The sequence below is a fragment of the Phyllostomus hastatus genome, unplaced genomic scaffold (genome assembly GCF_019186645.2).
Source record: "Phyllostomus hastatus isolate PE091 unplaced genomic scaffold, TTU_PhHast_1.1 phas_contig_210, whole genome shotgun sequence".
Lineage (NCBI taxonomy): Eukaryota > Metazoa > Chordata > Mammalia > Chiroptera > Phyllostomidae > Phyllostomus > Phyllostomus hastatus.
This window is the reverse complement of record NW_025333737.1, coordinates 14294376-14313775: the sequence shown is the minus strand read 5'-3', so window position 1 is coordinate 14313775 and position 19400 is coordinate 14294376. Positions and strand designations below refer to the sequence as shown.

The following is a 19400-nucleotide window of genomic DNA, read 5'->3' as shown; positions in this document are numbered from 1 at the left end:
GCCTGGGGCCCACCTCCAGGGGCACTGTCAGCAGGCTCCCACACCTTCCCGGAGTGCCGCCTCCAGACCTGGATCTCGCTGCTCCCCAGACCCAACACTTGGCTCCCATGTCCTCCACCACTGGCTGGCAGTGGGGCCAGCCCCTCCCCTCAAATGAGGGCCACAGGCCTGCTCCACCTGTGTGCCAACTGCTGCCAGGGATGAGCACACAGAGGAAAGACATGCAGGATGTAGGCCCCCAGCCCAGGGACGGGAACTATCAGCTGTCCCTCTCTCCCCCCCGCTCGCCCAGGCAGCCTTCTCTCTGCACAGCCCTGGCTCTTTGGGCAACAGTGTTTCTCCAGAGCTGCCTCCTGAAGCACTGAACAGGCCTTTCTCCCTGAAGGTAGAGCTGAGGAAGACGACAGCCTTGGAGCAGCCTTTCCCGAGCACTTGCTTCCTGTTGGGCTCTGTGGGGACACCGCACAGCAGTCCCCGGGGCGCAGCCATCACCCACTGCACGTGCTTAAGGCTCAGGCCAGGGGCTGGGAGGCACCCCAGCTCTGAAACCCCTGCCTGGTGCTGCAGGGCAGAGCAGCATCGGGGGGAAAGGCCCCGTATGCTTTTGGTGAGGTGCATGTCCCGAGATGTCCCTGAGGGAGTGACAGGCTGGAGTCTGCTGGGCTGGGGCAGGGAGGTGGGCACCAGGTGAGGGGGGCATGCACGTGTGCGGGCTCACCCTCAGTGAAGCACTCCTCAGGCTGCTCCCCCTCGGCATTCTCCTCCACCTGCTCCTCAGGGTCCTCCTCAGGGGGCTTGTAGTCGGCTGTGCTGCAGACTGAGGACTCCCCGTCAAAGGGCCGTGGCAGCTTCTGCAGGAGCCACAGGGTCATGTGACCCCTGGGTCCTCCTCTCAGATGGGACAGAGGAGCTCAGGGTGGGAGACCACAAGGAGAGGAGAAAGAGAGGGCAGAGCAGAGCTGCTCATTCATTCACTCACTCACTCACTCATCTGACCATGGATCATGAGGCCAGCACTGTGGCCCATGCAGGACAGCCACAGTGACCAAGTCAGCAGTGGTCCTGCTCTTGGGGCACTTAGATTTGGAGCAGGGCAGGACTGAGGCCTGGACAGGGTCAGTGAGGACATGAGGAGACATGTGAGAGCCTCAGGGAAGGAACAAGGCTGGGGACAAGGAGGCTGGGGGTGGCTGGCAGTGCTTGGCCAGCTGGGGGTTCTGGGAAGCATGGGAAGGCATGAGGAGGGCAGCAGAGGGACCAGACGCCTAAAGGTACTTTTGAGGGGCCATGCCTGGGGCCCAGGACAGACCGAGGCTGCCATAACCCCAGATAACAGCGTGTGGTGCCCTCAGGCCTGAGCCTTCCTGTCTGCAGGGGCTGTCCAGCTGAGTAATCCAGAAAGGACGGACCATTTTCCCAGCTGAAGCTCCAGCATGGGGCCAAGGGGCCTGATGGGAGTGGAGTAGGGTGGGGGAGGCTGGTTCCCCAACGCGGCTGGGCCACCCTGCCTTGAGAAGGCCCCTTCATGGCCGGGGGTGAGGCCCCAGAAGCGGGAGATGGAGAGGGCAGCTGGAGGGCAGCTCTGGATCCAGAATGGTGACCAAAAAGATCCAGAGGAGTCCTTGTGCCCAGGTGACAGAAAGGGAAACTGAGGCATGGGGCATTAGGTCAGCCAGAGCATCCAATGAGCCGCTTGCCTCACCCACGTGCCCCCACTCCCACAATCCCCCTTGGAGTCGTGCCCGCCTCCCTTTAGAGAACACCCAGAGCCGCGGCCCTGGGAGTTCTCCAGCCCTCCCCCACCCCTGTTCCTTGTACCGAGGTCTGTGCCATAGTTTCCCGGGTATTTATAGCTTGGCAGGCACTCAGCCCCCTGGTAAGTCAACATGCCACATATTCGGGGGGAATAAGGAGTCAGGAACTTTCAGAGCAAAGTTCATTCGGGCTCTGGTGTCCAGCTGGGCCCAGAGCCGATAGGGTGGAGGTGGGCAGAGAGCCTGGCCCTAGCTGATGCTGGTTCTTCCCCTGCCGGAGCCAGAGGGCAGAGGAGGGGCTCGGAGTTGGCTTCTCCGGGAGGCCTGGGCAAGGCGCCAGCCTCAGCCCGAACTTCTCAGGGCGACCACCGGTCTCTAGCCAGCCTGGCAGGGGACGGGCAGGAGGAGAGTACATTCCAGCCCAGCGGCAGGCCCCCTCCACGAGGCCAGGGCTCCTGCTGAGGCTCTCTGTTCTTGTCCTCAACCTCATTGGCCCACCACACCTCTCCTCGGAGTCCCCAGCCCAACCTGGCACTTTGGCCCACACTGGGAAGTAGGGACCAGCCCCAGGTAGGGTGTAAACAGAAATAGGTAACAATGACAAGAGCCCAGAGTGGGCTATGGGGAGGACTCTAGGGTTCCAGCCCTGGAGTAGAGGTGTCACAGGTTAAGACCATCCTGTCCAAGAGCGCCACCTGCTGGTGAGAGGGGCCCAGGTGGAGTTGTGGGTGGGAGTGAAGCGGGGAGGCTACAGTATCAGGACAGGCAGGGCAGGTCATAATAAACGCGTGAACAATAGTAATAACAGTCCCCATTTACAGAGAGGTCTCTGCGTTACACACATCATCTCGTCTAATCCTCACTCACCACAGTGACACAAGGTAGGTACCACTACCCCCATTTTACAGACGGAGAAATGGACTTGAGGCTCGCCTAAGGTCACATAAACATGTGAAGCTGTGTCTATCGGACCGCCGACCCCCCACGCCGGGCTGTGCGATGGGCTCACCTTGACATCCTCGGGCTCCGAGAAGGTGTCGGTCTCCTCCTCTGTCGGCATCTCCAGGTCGGACTCCTCGGAGGCGATGGGCACGTGGATGGTCAGGTAGGGGTTGTTGATGAAGTTGAGGTGGTCCAGCTCAATGCCGGGGGAAGGCCCATCAGCCAGGCCCACGTGGTTCAGGATGTGACTGTCCTTCAAGTCCTTGTCATCTTCCTTGGGTGGCAGTTCCTTCTTCTCTTCCTCAGGAGCACCCTCCTCGGCCTCCCCAGCCTCCCCCGCCTCCCCGAGCTTCCCAATGCTGAGCACAATGTCCTTGGGGCTCAGGACCTTGCCGTGCAGCAGCCCCAGCAGGAAGGTTTTGGCGAAGCTGATGCCCCACTTGATGCGCCCGATGGCGATCTGCAGGTTGTTCATCTCACCGTCCTCGTCCGAGGCTGCCAGGCTGTCGGCGCTGAAGGAGCTCAGCAGCAGGGCCAAGAAGAGGTTCAGGACCTGGGGAGCAGGGGTTGGGGGAGCCTCAGCTCAGCCTCTGGGCCCCTGAGGGTGCCACCTTCAGCCAGCATGGGAGTCAACAGGCCTCCAGGTCAGAGCCACCCCGTGCTGAACATTTAAAAGGATATCGCCTAGTGGAATCCTCATGGAGGTGAGAAATGTTACTACCATCCCCACTTTGCAGATAAGGAAACTGAGGCTTGGGCACAGGAGAGGATTGTGAGGGCTTGGGGAGGCCCACTGGGTGACAGGGACTCTCCATGATGCTGCTGTCCACCTCCGTGGCTGGGGGTGCAGAACAAAAGGCAGAGTGCGTGCCTCTGAGCTCCCAGGACTAACTGGGGACCTAAATCTTTTGAGCTGTCTTTTCCGGTCTGGTAAGTGGACTTTTGCAGACCCTGTGCTCCCAGTGCTCAGATGCGTGTCCCCTACTGCCCTGGAAGGGACATTTGACCCTTTCCTCGCATGGGGTTTCCTGCTCCCCCTGGTTTTCTTCCCACAGCCCTGCTGAAAGGGACTTACGAGGCGACTGGTCTACCCCCTGCCCTCTGTCAACTTTATTTTCCAGTGGATTGACATTTACTGAGCTCCTCCCAGTGCTCACAAGAGCAAGTAACCTCAGGGAGTTCCAGCCTGGGGGAGATGGACATTTGGTCGGACAGATATAAAGCAGTGGGTGTGCACAGCAGTACAGATGGCGTGTTTCAGGGCAGTCATACCACTGCTCTGTGCCTCAGTTTTCTCATCTGTGTAATGGGGATGATTCTGGTTCCTACTTCTTCACATTGTTGTGAGCACACAGTAGGCTCTCAGAACATGCTGGCTTTTCCATGTGAGATTTTGGAAGACAGGGCCAGGTTCTTTCTCTGGGGGCCTTGGGGGGGCAGGGCTGGGAGCCTGCACCTGTGATCAGCCGCCCTTGCCCTTCTTCCCCACGTGCCTCTGGCCATGACTTTCACCACTGTGCTCCAAGGTCTTTCTGTCGTTATCTTAACTATCATGTTAACACAGTATCTTCAAAATACATGTGTTGTGTACTGTATATATTCTCTCTTTGGGGGAATATGCTGGCCGGGGATTCCACCCCATCTCCATGCCCCTGGCTACTTTTCTGCCTTCACCCCTCACCAAAACGTATCGACTTTTCCTTTCCTCCCTTGGGGGCAGGCGTCCAGTTGCCAGAAACACATCTGAGATGGGAATTAGCTGCTCTCTGGGTCAGCAGGGTTTGCACACGGCTCCTGCCTGGGACAGAAATAGCCTCCTCAGGCAAGGCGGGGGCGGGGGCTGCCGGAGCGGGGGTGGACCTCATGTCCCTCTGGGGGCTGTGAGGGGTGGGTTATCCATGAGCTAGTCACTTCCTCTTCTTCATGGGAACCCAGAGGAAGTGCCCAAGTGCCATGGACGCAGGGGACACGGGTCCCCACACTCCCTGGCAGGGTGCCCCTGTGCCCTCTGCACACACCTGCTCCCATGAGCCTGGAGGGCGGGGACTGTGCCCAAGGAGCTGACAGTGCCACCTCCCCCGGCCGCTCCACTCCCTCTGAGCAAAGTGGGAGAGCCACGGAGCTGGGCCAGAAAAGGGTGTCCGCGTGGAGTGTGTGTGTGTGTGTGAGTGTGTGTGTGTGTGTGTGGCACCCACACAGAGGCAGCGCAGGGCAGTGGGCCCAGACTCAGGTCAGATGGCTTCGGTTCATAGATCACTAATCGACTTCCCTGAGCCTTTGCTTCCTCGTCTACAAAGTAGAAACGTGTACACGGAGAGCGTTCAGTGTGCTGGGTAACTGTGAGCAGAGGTCAGCGGTCACCCTCCTCGCTGGCGCGGGTGTTGCCGTTATCACCGCCGCTGCTGTACTGATGCCACTCGAGTTGCCTCGTCCCGGGTTCCAGCCCAGGCTCGGATGCTCACTCGCTGTGTGGTGCGGGCAGTGTCCCCTCGGCGGAGCACAGAGCCCACGTTGCCTGCCTGGCAGGGCTGTTGGCAGCATTGAGGATAACGCAAACAAAGGTGGCCGGCAGGAGCCCGCTGTTCGGGAACGTGGTGCCCGTGGAGGGTAGCTCCACCACACATGCCTGTGACATTTGAACTCCCCCTGCCCTCGAGGGCTGAGTGCTTTGCTAAGTCATGTAATCCTCAGGATCACCCAGTTAAGTGGGTCACTACCATTAGCACCCCCATTTTCCAGATGAGAAAAACTGAGTCCCAGGTAGGTTAATAACTGGCTCAAGGTTTCCCAGTTAGTGGCGGCAAAGCAGGGGCTTCCAATGGTTTTGAGTTCGCACGCACACAGACAGAACCCCCAGCAGGCCCTCTCAGTCACGCTGAGGTCCTTAAACTTACATTTACACACTGCTACACAGGGGTGCTACCCGCACGCTAATCCTGCCCCAGAGTTCTGCCCCAGAGTCTTGCCCCAGGCACCTTCCCTCTCTCTCTCCCCTCCCGAGACCTCCCCCCAGGGACAGTCATCCTGGGCTCTCCTGTCTGGCTGTACCTGGGGGCTTGACAACTCATTCCAGGGTCCCCTTAGTTAAGGTGACAGCCCCCACCCCCAATCTGCTCCTGCCCCCAGCTGGAGCTCAGCGACATCTGAGTAGTGCTGACCCAGCAGCCCAAGGATTCTACAGGCCTTTGTGGAATGTGGGGACGTGTGTCTTCCCACCCCCTGGTGCCCAGGGCAGCGCCTGACGCCGCAGGGGGCAGCTGGGCACAGCACTGCTGGTAGGACCGACCCCACCCCACCAGAGAAGGGGAGGAGCTGGGGTCGGCAGGGCCAGGGTAGATGCCTGCCAGGCCTTGGCCACAGAAATGCTGTCAGCTGGGCCACAGCCCCACAGCCTGTTTCTCTTCAGCCCCTGCACCCTCCTGTGCTGAGCCCCACGTGCCAGGCCCTGCGCCACAGAGACAGTGGCAGGGTGGGTGCCATTTGTGCCAGCTCTGGATTCCCCAACGCCCGGGGCCTGACTCCCGGTGCAGAGGAGGGTGAGAGGGAGGGGAAAGGACAAGAGGCCCAGGAGCTTCGGTGCCAGATGCACGCCGTGCCTTCATGCACACTGTCACGGTCGCTCCTCCCAGCCGCCCTATAAGGTACCTACCATTTCTCTTTCATGTAAAGTGAGAGAACCCAGCCAACCAGAGAGCAGTAATTGGTTCAAGGTCATGCGAATGGCAAAGGAACTGGGACTGGAAATTAGATCTGTCTGATTCCAGTTATTACGCTACTTTCCCCGGAACACTGGGTTTCAATGGCACCAATCAGTGTGGCCCCTGAGCCAGTGGCAGCTGGCGCCATGACTCCCAGACCCCAGCCCGGAGCTGCGGAGTCAGACTGGGGCGGGGTGGGGGCCGGAATCTGGGTTCTAAGGAACTCCCAAGCAACTCTGAAGCAGGTTGAGATTTGACAACTGCTGGATTAAACTCCCCCAAAATTGCTGTTTTGAGGAAAACAAAAAATAAGCAAATGGGACTATGTCAAACTAAAAAGTGTTTGCATAGCAAGAGAAACTGTTAACAAAACAAAAAGACAACTTACTGAGTAGAAGAAGATATTTGCCAATGGTACATCATATGACGGGCTGATATCCAAATTTATAGGGAATCATACAACTCACCACCATAAAAACAGAAACAGAAACAAAAACAAAACAATCGAATCTAAAAAAAGGCAGAGGATCTATTGGACACTTCTCTAGAGACACACAGATGGCCAGTCGACACAGGAAAAGATGCTCAATGTCACTGATCATCAGAGAGATGCACATTAAAACCACTAACGAGATATCACCTCACACCTGCCCGAAAGGCGGTCGTCAATAAATACACAAACACCGATGCTTCTGCTTCGTGGAGGGAAAGGGACCCTCGTACACTGTTGGTGGGAATGCAGAGTGGTGCAGCCGCTGTGAAATATAGGGGCCTTAAAAAATTAAAGATGGAACTGCCTTATGACCCAGCAATTCTGCTTCTGTGTGTGTATCTGAAGAAGCCCAAACACTAATTTGGAAGAACATAAGCACCCCTGTGTTCACCGCAGCATTACGGACAATCACTAAGCTATGGAAGCGACCACAGCGTCCAGCACCCGGCAGGCAGACGGAGAGTGTTGGTCCATACAGGGCGGGGCAGAAGTGGGTTCCAGTCGTGAGTGTGGAAAACGGAGTGTGTTCTTGTTCCATTATTTGTAAATCACTGTATTGTTTTCCATATGAAAAGCTGTAAACCCACTTTTGTCCCACCCGGCATATACAATGGGATGTTAGTCAGCGTAAGAAATAAAACATGACCATTTGCAGCAGCACGGATGGAGCTAGAGGATATTATGCTAAGTGAAATAAATCAGCCAGAGAAAGACAAATACTGCATGATTCCACTTACATGTGGAATCTAAAGAATAAGACAAACAAACAACAGTGAGACAGACTCGCACACGGAGGACAGACTGACGGCCGCCGGAGGGAGGGGCCTGGGGACTGACTGGGTGGAGGAGGTGGGGGGGGGGGGCGTTAAGTGCGACCTGGCGGTCACAGAACAGTCTCGGGGTGCGACGCGCAGCGCAGGGGACACAGTTGGTGGTGACACTGCGACGAGCGTGTGCGGTGCCAGGCAGTTAACGGAAACATCGGGGGGACACTTTGTAAAGTGAATGCTTATGTGACTGCTGTGCTGTATGCCTGAGACTAATATAAAATAATACTGAATATAAACTATAATTGAAAAATAAAATAAAAAGAAAAAACTGCTGTTTTGAGGGGTGAGAGGGGCATGCACCGATCATTTCATACAATTCAATTTCATAGGGAAAGGGCCCTCGAATAACAGCCCGATGTAAAGGAAACAGAGAAATAAAGGCACGGGCCACGTCCTGGACGCGTGGATTTCCTGGGCAAGGGCGGGGGAGCCACCCAGCCAGCCTCACTCACCACCAGGTTGCCGATGACCATGACCATGAGGAAGACGGTGAGGCACATGGGCTGGCCGGCCACCTCCATGCAGTCCCACATGGTCTCGATCCACTCCCCGCAGAGGATGCGGAAGACGATGAGGAAGGAGTGGAAGAAGTCGTACATGTGCCAGCGCGGCAGGCTGCAGTCGGAGGAGATCTTGCACACGCATTCCTTGTAGCTCTTGCCGAACAGCTGCATGCCCACCACGGCGAAGATGAACACGATGATGGCCAGCACCAGCGTCAGGTTGCCCAGCGCCCCCACGGAATTGCCGATGATCTTGATGAGCATGTTCAGCGTGGGCCAGGACTTGGCCAGCTTGAAGACCCGCAGCTGCCGGGTGGGAGGGGGGCAGGGGCGCGTGAGGCCCAGGGATCCCGGCCCGACCCCAGGCAGCCCCACCTTAGGAGACAGAATCCTCTCGAACAACGTGATTTCCCGTCCCCTGAGTGGTCCCAGGCCTCCATTCGCCTCTCTGCGAAACGGGAGCATTCATACCCTACCACCTCATACTCCTCCTGTGTTGGAGAGGAAAAAGAAGTCCTTACCTGTTAAAGATACAGATAAAGCATTTACAAGTGAAGTAAATGCGGGATTTGCTTTGACGTGCTCCCCCCACAAGAAGTGGGGGGGCAGGGGGAGCAAGAACAATAGACAATTGATGGCTGTTGAAGCTGGGTGACAGGTACACAGAGGTGTATTATGCTTTATGTTTTTGTGGGTGCATGAAAGGTCCTATAATAAACTTCAAACAAAGAAATAGAAGTGCTCCTGTGGGGCGGAGGAAAGGACACACACTCAGAGTTCCGGCTCCACTGCTCGGAGCTTCCCGAGCCTCGGCTCTCAGGTGGGCTGCAGGCCCGCCCCCTGCCCCACGGCCACCCTCGTCCACTGAGGGGTCGAGCTCCCGGGGCATCGCTTTGGTCCCCTAGCAACCCCGTGCGGTCAGGGAGAGGGCTCCCTCTCTCCCCGTTTTCAGTGAGAAAGTGCCCCCCCCCCGCCCCCGCTCCCCCCAGCCCTGGCCCCGGGCCACGCACCAGACGGAAGGAGCGGAGCACCGACAGCCCCTGCACGTTGGCCAGGCCCAGCTCCACCAGGCTGAGGGTGACGATGATGCTGTCGAAGATGTTCCAGCCCTGCTGGAAGTACTCGTAGGGGTCCATGGCGATGAGCTTCAGCACCATCTCTGCTGTGAAGATGCCCGTGAAGACCTGGGGGCACGGTGCAGTCCCTGTCACGGAGCCTCAGGGAACACGGGGCCCCTACCCGATGCCCAGGGCAGAGCCTGTGGGGGCTGGGACCCTGAGGGGGCGGGTAGTGGTGCCCCGGCCCACGCTAGTGCAGGTGAGTGGGGGGTGGGATGGCCGTCCCACAGGGCAGGTGGGGGCTACCCAGAGACCTGGGCCCTTCCGTTTCTGGCCACGTGACTGTGGGCCAGCCCTTAATTTCTTGGGGTCTCACCCCACTCATGATAATATTTAACACTCACAGAGCACTTTGTGGTTCCCATACAACCTCAGTAGTGGGCCGGTTTCTATATAGTTGGAAGGGATTCTCAGAAAAGGAAAGTGAGGCTCAGAGAGGTCAGCGGAACGCGCTGGGCCATGCTGCTCATATGGGAATGAGGCAGGTCTCAAACCTGCCTGATGCAGCCTTCCACACCCTACAGCCTCTCTACCCCCACTAGCAGGGGTCCCTGGACCCAGCAAACCTTGGTGGCCTTGGAAGTCTAGGGCAGGGGCCAAGAGGGGGCAAAGTCAGGAATAATGAGAAGGTCAGAGCTGCGCCCCACCCCCGACCCCACCCCAGGCCTCCATATGGAGTCTGAGGGCTGCGGAGTCCCTGAAAGCTTCCTGGAGATGGCCCCCCTCCTGCTGGGCACCAGCTGCCCCGGGGCCACAGCTTGCCCTGGCACATGCTGAGCCCCGCCCAGGAGCTGTCCCTAGCCATAGCAGGTGCCCAGGCAGCGGGCAGAATGTGGTCGAGGGTGGGCAGGCGGTGGGCCGGCCCCATCACGTACACCCCAGCAGCTGCGCCATGTCCAGGGCACGCCCAGGCCCCTCCAGCCTGGCCTGGCCGTGGCTGCCTCGGGCATCTCTGCGGAGCAGGCCTGCCTGCCTCACAGGCCGGGGGTCCAGGGTCTGGTTCCTTTACTACCCACCCAGCCCTCGTCCTGCCCCAGGCCTCAAATCTTACTCTCCCTAGGCGCCCCTGACCCTCAGGGACAGGAGAGCACCTCGCCCGCCCGTTTGCTATACTGGAAAAATGTGAAGGGAATTGGGAAGGGTGGGGCTGGAGGAGGCGGCTTTGTCCCTTTGTCAGGCTCCACCGGGGCTGGCAATGAGGTGATAATGCTCCTAATGGGCAGGGATAAGCAGGCGGATCAGTGTGTGTCAACAATAGTGGGGCAGGCAGGGCTGAAGCGGGGAGCAGGCCGGCCACACCCTCCCCGCCCTCTGGGAGAAACCTAGCAGGCTGAGGGTTGGAGGGCAACGCCCTGGGGCCTCCAGGGTGAGCTGAGACTTCTTGGGCCTGGGTGCCCTTGACTATATGGCCCCCTTCCAGGTCCCTTAGTCCCGCTTAGGCCCATGACAACCTTTAAAAATGGAGAGACTTGTCGTCCAGGCCCCGCCTCACCTCCATGCCCCGACTCCTGCATCTCTGCATCCAGGGCATGGACCGTGGGATTCCAGATCGCCTAGGGTCCAATCTTAAGGATTCCAGCACCTCACCCCTGGTCTCTCTGCCCTCAACTATCCTGACACCCAAGCACCCCATCCCATGGATCACCCCACGTACCTCCCTTGTATATCAACTCGTGTCCCCGCCATGTGCTGGGAAAATAACTCCAGCTTGTCCTCATATGCTCCCCAACAGTGCCCCATATTTCCACACCGCCCAGAGGGCCTCCTTGGGCCCTGTGTCCTCTCCCTTGTCCCTTCCCTACCAGGTTGCCCGTACTGAGCACGTGGTCGAAGTACTCCGTCATGGGATAATGTTCCATGGCCATGAAGAGGGTGTTGAGCACGATACAGATGGTGATGCCCAGGTCCACGAAGGGGTCCATGACAATCAGGTGGATGATGTTCTTGAACTTCACCCATGGAGCACAGCAGTTCCATATGAGCAATTTGTGGGAGCACTTGTACCACCACGGTGGGCACTTCTGGTGGGCCTCTTCTAGCTCTGGGGATAGGGTGGAAGCAGACACGTGATGAGGATACCCCTCTTAGGTTCTACCTCCACCCACCTAGGTCTTTGGGACCCCTTCGAAGCCCTGCCCCTTAGATTGCCACATTTCAGCCCCCACCCATCTGTGCTGCCCACTCCAAGCCCCACCTCTCAGCACGTCACCCTCAGACCCGCCCCTCTAGACCTTACCTCCCAAAGACCTGCCCCTTAGCCACGCTTACCCCACAGCCCTTCTTGCAGTGAGCTATTTCAAGCCTCCCCTTCTTGACACACCCCGCAAAGCCCCACCACCCAGTGACCTTCACCCTTGTCAGTGGCCCTGGGGATGGTGGGAGGTCACAGCTGGAGGTTAGGTCCCAGTTACACCTGCTGCTGGCCAATGCCACTGAGGAGCAGGGTGGATCCTCTTGTGGGCTCTTTCTCAATTTGGCAGTAATGTGGGCCCCTCCAGGCTGTCCCCAACCATTCCACCTTTTCCCACCAGAGTGGCTTTCTGGAAATATCACCCTGTTCTTGCCACCCCAACTCTAAAGCCCTGGGGCTCTGTAAGGCCCATGGATGAAGCTGCTCCTCCTGCAGGCCTGCGGGAGTCCTCAGTCTAGGCATGATCTCATTTAACTCCCACCAGAAGTGCATAAGGTACGTGCCGTTAGTGCTTCCCATCCAATAGAGGAGGAAAGCGGGCTGCTTTCAAAGGCTGCACATTATAGTCTGACCGTAACCCCTGCATCCCACCCCCAACCTGGGTGCTACTGCAGGTGCTACTGCAGGTGCTATGGCCAAAACTTCTCACAACCATCCCAGTAAGAGCAATGCTGAGTGATCTCCTCAGCCAGCTCTGCCCAGCATTCCCTGGGGCATTCTCTGGCAGGGCATATGGATACCTGGATGCCTGTCATACAAGGTCAGGTGAGATGGTGCCCTCTAGGGGTCTGCCAAGTCCTCTAGGACCTCCAAGTCCTCCAGGCAAGTGGGGAGGGGACCACACCTCTTCTCTGAGAGATTTTCTTCCTTCCTTCTCTCCCTCCCTCTCTCTTCCCTTCCCTCCCTCCCTCTCATCTACCCATATACTCATGTTTCTTCACATTCACTAGTCTTTCAGCCCATCCATCCATCCACCCATCATCCATCCATCCATCCATCATCCATCCATCCATCATCCATCCATCCATCCATCCATCCACCATCCATCTACCACCCACCCTCCCACCCATCCATCATCTATTCAAAGATCTGTATATGTGTCTACCCTCTCTTCACTTCCTCATCCTTATTCTCCTCCTGAGACTTGGGGAGCAGCATGGGGATTTGAGGGAGCCTGTGACTCTTCCTGCACAGTCTGACCTTTGGCCTTTAACTTTTACCCAGAAGACATTTGCGGTATAAGATCTCCAGTTTCCGGAACATTGGGCCTTCTGGTTAGTATTATTATCCTGTCCTCCGTTGCCTTGGCAGCCCCCAAAGCCCTCCCGGAAGCCCCTAGTTCCCCTAGCAGCCTGGCCTTACAGCCAGAACTGGGGCAGGTTAAGCCAGATCTATATTTATCATGGCCATTTCTTCGATGCCAATATTAAGTTACCATCCTTAATGGGCCCTGAAGCTGGGCCCAGCCAGCCCCACCCGCACCTCCCCAGGAGCCAGTGGCCTGACGGGCAGAGCACACAAAACAGGATGGGTAAGGGGCACTCACCCTCCATAGCATCCGAGATGCCGCTTTCTGCACTGCAGCTCTGCCTTGGGGGCCCCTTCTCCCCCGGTGAAGTGTCCAGGCTGCCATTGCAGTCTTTGCCATGGGCTGGGTCACCGTCTGGCTCCCCATCTTCCAGCGCCTGGGCAGCCTTGGCCTGTGCACCAGCAGAGTGATGGACATGCAGACCACTTGTGAGCCAGGAAGTTGGACTAACTGACTTTCAGAGCTTCCTCACGAACCCTTTAGGATGGGGCCCCCTTTTCTTGGCCTGCACTGAGCCTAGTGCAGATGGGGGTCGGGGGGAAACCTCAGTGGTGGTCCAGAGTGACTGAGGACCCTCATCCTGGAAGACCCTCTACTCTCTGAAGCCTTGACTGAGCCTGTGCTTCTTGAGATGATGAGAGAGTGGGCACCACTACCTGCGGCCTCACCAGGCCCCGCCCCTCTCTTGACATGGACCCATATTCGCCCAGAAAGAATCACAAAATCATTTGAGCTGGAAGCCTATTTCTGTTTTAACTACTGCAGTTTCCTTGTTACACATAGTAGGGGGAAAATGAGGCACGGAGCTGTGAAATGCTCTTTCTACTGCTTGGATGCCTCCCATCCAACCAAAGCCCCTAGCCTGGGGCCTCTGCTGCCCCTGCCTCGGGCTCTCCCTCACCCTCAGCCTGCCCAGGAGAACCCAGGCTGAGGGGCGGGGAGACCCCTGGGTCCTCAGCCTCCTCTCTCTGAGTCCAGACCTTTTCCAGTTCCTCCTGATGTTTTTTGATTTTCTCCAGCATCTGCTGAAACTCCTCTTCTCTCTCCTGATCCTCAGCTAGGGTGGCCTCGTTCTGCTCGGCATAAGCCATGGCCACCACCGCCAGGATCAGGTTGATGAGGTAAAAGGAGCCCAGGAAGATGATGACCACGAAGAAGATCATGTAGGTCTTGCCAGCCGCTCGAAGGGTCTGGGGGCGGGGGCAGGACAGGAGGCATCACACAGCGCCCGCCTGCTCTCACCCACCGCCCCGCTCCACACACCCACCCACGGCCCAGATAGGTAAACAGAAGGGGTCCCTCGCAGAACCTGGTGGTTTGAGGCAGGGCACGGTCATCCTTGGCAGGCTAAACCACATTCTGGGGAGCTTCCAAATGTACACCTGGGACCCGGACTTCCCTGGTCTCCTGGCTCAGAGCACCCTGAGGGCCCCAGCCAGACATCTTGGGATCAGAGAGCCAGGGTGAAAAATGGTGAACGTGGGCTCTGGGGTCAGCTTGCATCTTAGCTTGGCAATGGTGCCTGGCATCTAGTAACAGCTCAACAGGTAGTGGTGCTGTATTCATTAATATTATCAGTGTTAGAAACACCCCCAGTGACCAGAAGGCACTGTTGCTCCAGACTCAACCTGCCTGTTCTGCAAAGAGAGAAGCTAAATAACTGTGTCTGGGTGGAGTGTAAGCTGCCCTACCAGTTGCTATGAGGACTGGGGGTCTGTGCCAGGCCCAGGTCTCAGCAAAGGTGGAGAAAGCAGAAGAGGCTGTGGCTTGGATCTGGGCAGGCACCCGGTGTGGGTGGGCTCTCAGATTCTGTATGTAGGGCCCCCGAGGGGATGCCACAGATGAGACAGCCCTGCTGGGGGACCCGCCAGGTGAGGAAGAGGCTGCGGGAATGAAAGGAGGTGATAATCAGGCTAAAGAGCAGGGTGGGGGCAGCTGTACCAGCTGGAAGAGGTTCTCCCAATAGTCCTGTGTCATGAGGCGGAATAGAGCCAGGAAGGCCCAACTGAAGGTGTCATAGCTGGTGTAGCCATAGTTGGGGTTCCGCCCAGCCTTCATGCACTCGTAACCCTCGGGGCAATGCCTGGGGATAGAATGGGGGCTGCTTTTAGGGAGGGATAGAGCCCCAAGGTGGGGTGTACAGGAGCCCCGAGGGAAAAAATCCTTCAGTCCTGTTTGTCCCCCAAACAGGAGAGTGTTCCATCCAGGCCCATAGGTTTCTTTCACACTCCCATCCACCCAGGTCCTTGGCCCTGATCAGCCCACATTTTCCAACACCCCAGGGCACCTCTTCCCATGGCCCAGCATCTCTCACCCGGCATCACTGCTGTTCCCACAGAGTAGGGCATCGAGAGCACCCTCCAGGAAGTAGTAGTTCCCTTTGGGAGTCAAAGGCCACAAAGGACACATGTCACCACATGGACACACTGTGGGCACATGTACCCCCTGCACACCTGTGGACACATCTGTGTGGACCACACTAAATAGAAACTCCCTGGCTACCCCTCCCCTCCTTTATGGGCAGCCCCAAGTCCTCAGGTCGCTGGCGGGACACACTGCAGGGAGCTCAGCTCCCAGCGGTGCCAGCTCAGCGCCGAGTGTGGTTGCACAGTCAGAGTACAGCCAGGGCACAGAGGCGGGAAGAATGCATACGTGCGTGCGTGGGGTAAGCGAGTCCCCTCACAGTGCCCCCGACTGAGGGCTGAGGCTGGAGGCCGGGGGAGGCTACACTCCAGGGCACCAGGGTGGAGAAGGGTTACCTTTTTTCTAATTGGCCAGATGGCACTGAGTAGCGGCCGTGTGAGGGCGTGTGCCCCTGTGTGTGTGCCTGCGAGGCGGATGTGAACAGGACGTGGGTGTGTGGGTGCCTGGGGGAGGCCCTCCCAGGGACCGCGTAAGTTAGGAGTAGGGAATCTGGACTACTGCTTTTTATAGTGGAACCTCCAGGATTTTCAAAGTAATTTGGCATTTGTTGTCACATTAACCCTTTGAGAAAGGCGTTGTCACCTCAGTTTTACCGACGAGGATTCTGAGAGTCAGGGAGATCAACTGACTTGTCAGAAGTTTATCCAAGTGGTAAGTGATGGGTTTAAGCTTAGGTCTGCCCCGTGCTATTTGTCTCTCGGGGGGGCAGACCTCGGGGCCAGGACTGGCCCCACTGGCCCTCCAGCCTCCATTCTCACCTTCATCACTGATGTAAGCGTCCCAGTCAAAGGTGTAGTTGCTGGCCCCACTCTCCTGGCTGTTCCAGGTGCCATTGCCATACCACGAGTCATTGCCGTACCCCGTGTCATTGTACCACGTGTCATTGCCGTACCACGTGGTGTTGGTGTCGTTGAAGGGTGGGGGCCAGCGCACACACTTCTGTCGCAGGTTTCCCATGAAGAGCTGCAGCCCCACCAGGGCAAAGACGCTCAGGCAGAAGACGGTGAGGATCATCACGTCCGACAGCTTTTTCACCGACTGGATCAGGGCCCCCACAATCGTCTTCAGCCCTGACCGGAGGGTGGGGAAGAGTATGGGTCATGGGGAGCAGGAAGGGCAGGGTGGTAACTCACTCCCTTCTCTCCCCCAGACTTGACCTACTCCCTCTCAGCAACACGTGACTTACTAGGGGCACCATTTCCCTGAAGCCTTCCCAAATTAGCCCCACCCTACTCTGATCACACCCTTAATCAGGATCCTCTGAATGGCTGGAGTCTGAGTCACTAGAAGGGACTGTGAAGACTTCAGGAGGTCAGCATTCCCAAAGTGTGTTCTATGGAACCCCAGTCTCCCAAGCAGTGCCCTTAGAAAGTGGAGGGGGCGGGGAGGAGATTCAACAACTGGGGAAGGCTAAGCAGTATATTTTGCTCCTGGAGAGTCATTGTGCAAATCCTCTGATCAAAGGCTCTGACAAATCCTGCAGAACCAAACAACAACGCTCGTAGCATGTTTCCTGAACTTATTTGGCCACAGAACCTCTCTCCTTATAATGCCTATTAACCCGCAAGGAACAGTGGGTTTCATCTGGGACGCTCTAGACTGACGTTGCGCTATCATTGCATTCTGCCTCTTTGGGTGGACAAAGGCATAAACAACCCTCTGGAATTCCAGGGACCAGTTCCTATCATTTACGGAAGAGCCACAGCTTCTTCCTTTGGGCCTAAGTATAGTGTCTCTCACTTCACTATTTGTTTAATTCTTCTCATCCTGGCATAGACAAGAGATGCTCAGCAGCTCTCTTATTAAACCCTCCTTCCCCACGCTCTGAGGATGCTGGGAGCGTGGCATCGAGGAAAGGTGTTGCAGCCTTGGCTCAGTGGCCAACGGGTGACCTCCAGTCAGCACTTCGCCTATTGGGGTGTCCTGGGGCCTCCTTCCCAAACTACAGGATGAAGGGTTTGATTTAAGGGAGAACTCAGGCACTTTCCAGCATCAAGACTGAACAATTTCCCCTCCTCCCAGAGCCTGTTCTCCACCTCTTTTCAGATCATCTTTCTCTTGTTCAATGAACCTTCTCCAGTTTCTCGGCATGCTTTTTTGAGGGTCTGGATGATCTGGATTCTATTTATTTCCTGCTTCCTGATGCATTACTGTGCAACCGCCCGGGCCCGTGGCTCGGGGGTGAGCAGCGTGCTCCCTGTGGAGCCTCGGCCGGGACTTCCCAGCACTGGCTGGCCGCTTCGTCTCAGCTGGAGGGCGCTGCTCTGCCCCTCTGCTCGTTTTATTTAATAACACGCACACTGAGCTCCAGGCAGTGTTCTCAGTACCTTATCGACCGACATTAAAGCATTTAGTCCTCATAACAACTCAGTGCCCGGCACTATTATTATTCACATTTTACAGATACTGAGGCACAGACGGCTGAAGCCGCTTGCCCGAGGTCAAAGTTAGGAAGTGTTGGACGTCAGAACCGAACACGGGCCGTCTGGCTCCAGAGTCTGTGCTCTAACCGCCTTGCTATGCTGCCTCTCAAATGCCCACCCTCCAGTCTGGGGCTCCTTCTCCTCTCTGGCCGTGGGAGCCCCTGTGTCCCGGCTTTGCTGGGTCTTACACACGCAGCCTGTGAGTCCTCTCGACTCCCTGAACTTGAGTATCGGGTTCGGGGCCTGGGCATGCGGGGAGGCCTGTGGACCGGGGTGCAGGGTCCCCGCACATGCCCAGTACCTGGGATGACTGTGATGGTTTTCAGGGCCCGCAGCACCCGGAAGGTTCTCAGGGCTGAGATGTTGCCCAAGTCCACAAACTCCGTCACGTACCTGGTTGGGGGGGGGCAGTTTGGGGTGAGGGCTGTGTCAGAGCTGGGACTTGGAGAGAGGGTAGAAATCAGGAATCCTTGCAGCTGGGGCTCCCACAGGGGGCTGGGGGGCAGGTCGACAGCCTGCATTTCCCATCAGGGCCCTCGAGTTGGGAAAGACTGCTGGGGAGTGGGGGTAGCCCAGCTCTCCCAGTGGGTGAGGGCCCGCGGAACTGGGCTCAGGGTGCTGCATGTGGTTGGTTGGACACGGCATGTGGGGGGGGGGCAGCAGGAGAGCCCCCCAAGCCAGACCCTGGGGATGGTGGCTCTTGGAGTTGTGCATACAGCTCTCTGTCAGCACCCCTAACCCGAGGCCCCTGCAGTCCAGCCCTCTGAGAGGGTCAGCCCGAGGCCTGGACCTCACCCCCCCCTTCCCTCAGCCTCGGCCTCAGGACACCCTGGGCCCCTGCTCACGCCATCACAATGACGCAGAAGTCCAGCCAGTTCCAGGGGTCCCGGAGGAATGTGAAGTCGTCGATGCAGAAGCCTCGGGCCAGCATCTTGATGAGGGATTCAAAGGTGTAGATCCCTGTGAAGGTGTACCTGGCGGGGAGAGGGCCAGCCAGGCCCAGGCGTGTCATACCTGGGCAGGGGCATGGGTGGCGATGAGGGACCTCCCAGGAGGGAGGGGAGCAGAAATGAAATATGCCACTCCGGGGCTGAGGACATGGGTGAGAGCGACGATGTGTGCCACCCTGGGGCTTAAGGTGCCGATGGTGACAGCGACGGTACATGTCTCCCTGGGTCGCAGTCCTCAGAGTGCAGAACCTGGGATGGTCTGTGTGCCAGGCCCGCGGGGGCGGGGGTGGGGAAGGTTGGGGGCGGGGCGGGAAAGAGACTTACTCCACGTTCTTGGACCAGGGAGGCGGCTCGTTCATGGTCATGAACACACAGTTGGTCAATATGGTGATCATGATGAACATGCTGAACAGCGTTGGGGGGTCAAGGAAAATGAGGAAGCAGGTGGGGAGGGGGCAGACAGAGGGCCTTCTCACCCAGAACCCCCCGTTTTGCTTAGCCCTACCCCCACCCCACCACTCCCCACCCCTGCGTGTGCCCCACTCGGGCAGGATATGAGTGGATGAGCACCTTGATGGCGCCACGTCTGACGATGTTGAAGGGGCTCAGCAGGTAGAGCGCGGGCGTGGCGGAGAAGCGGAAGATGGACTTGCCCTTGTTGAGCACGATGAAGGTCTGAGGCAGGGAGAGAGCTATGAGGCCTGAGGACAGGCAGACGGATGGATGGTGGACAGACAGGTGGAGGACACCCTACCAAGCCCGGAC

General features: G+C 57.7%; 1 protein-coding gene across 2 annotated transcripts in view; it reads right to left on the bottom strand.

Moving 5' to 3' along the window:
* The window catches only part of SCN4A (sodium voltage-gated channel alpha subunit 4), a 45394-nt gene that overhangs the window by 8974 nt on the left and 17020 nt on the right, over positions 1-19400 (bottom strand). Inside the window, exons 3-16 of one of the 2 annotated variants that reach the window (XM_045836301.1) lie at positions 19192-19310; positions 18960-19049; positions 18531-18659; positions 17987-18078; positions 16021-16332; positions 15153-15216; positions 14780-14921; positions 13819-14028; positions 13076-13229; positions 11141-11379; positions 9231-9404; positions 8170-8526; positions 2764-3249; positions 719-851 (exon numbers count right to left, since the gene is read on the bottom strand). In XM_045836301.1, the coding sequence (XP_045692257.1) occupies positions 719-851; positions 2764-3249; positions 8170-8526; positions 9231-9404; positions 11141-11379; positions 13076-13229; positions 13819-14028; positions 14780-14921; positions 15153-15216; positions 16021-16332; positions 17987-18078; positions 18531-18659; positions 18960-19049; positions 19192-19310 (2701 nt within the window). Of the gene's footprint in view, positions 1-718; positions 852-2763; positions 3250-8169; positions 8527-9230; positions 9405-11140; positions 11380-13075; positions 13230-13818; positions 14029-14779; positions 14922-15152; positions 15217-16020; positions 16333-17986; positions 18079-18530; positions 18660-18959; positions 19050-19191; positions 19311-19400 lie in introns of those variants that run through there. The other variant, XM_045836302.1, reaches the window with a different exon arrangement.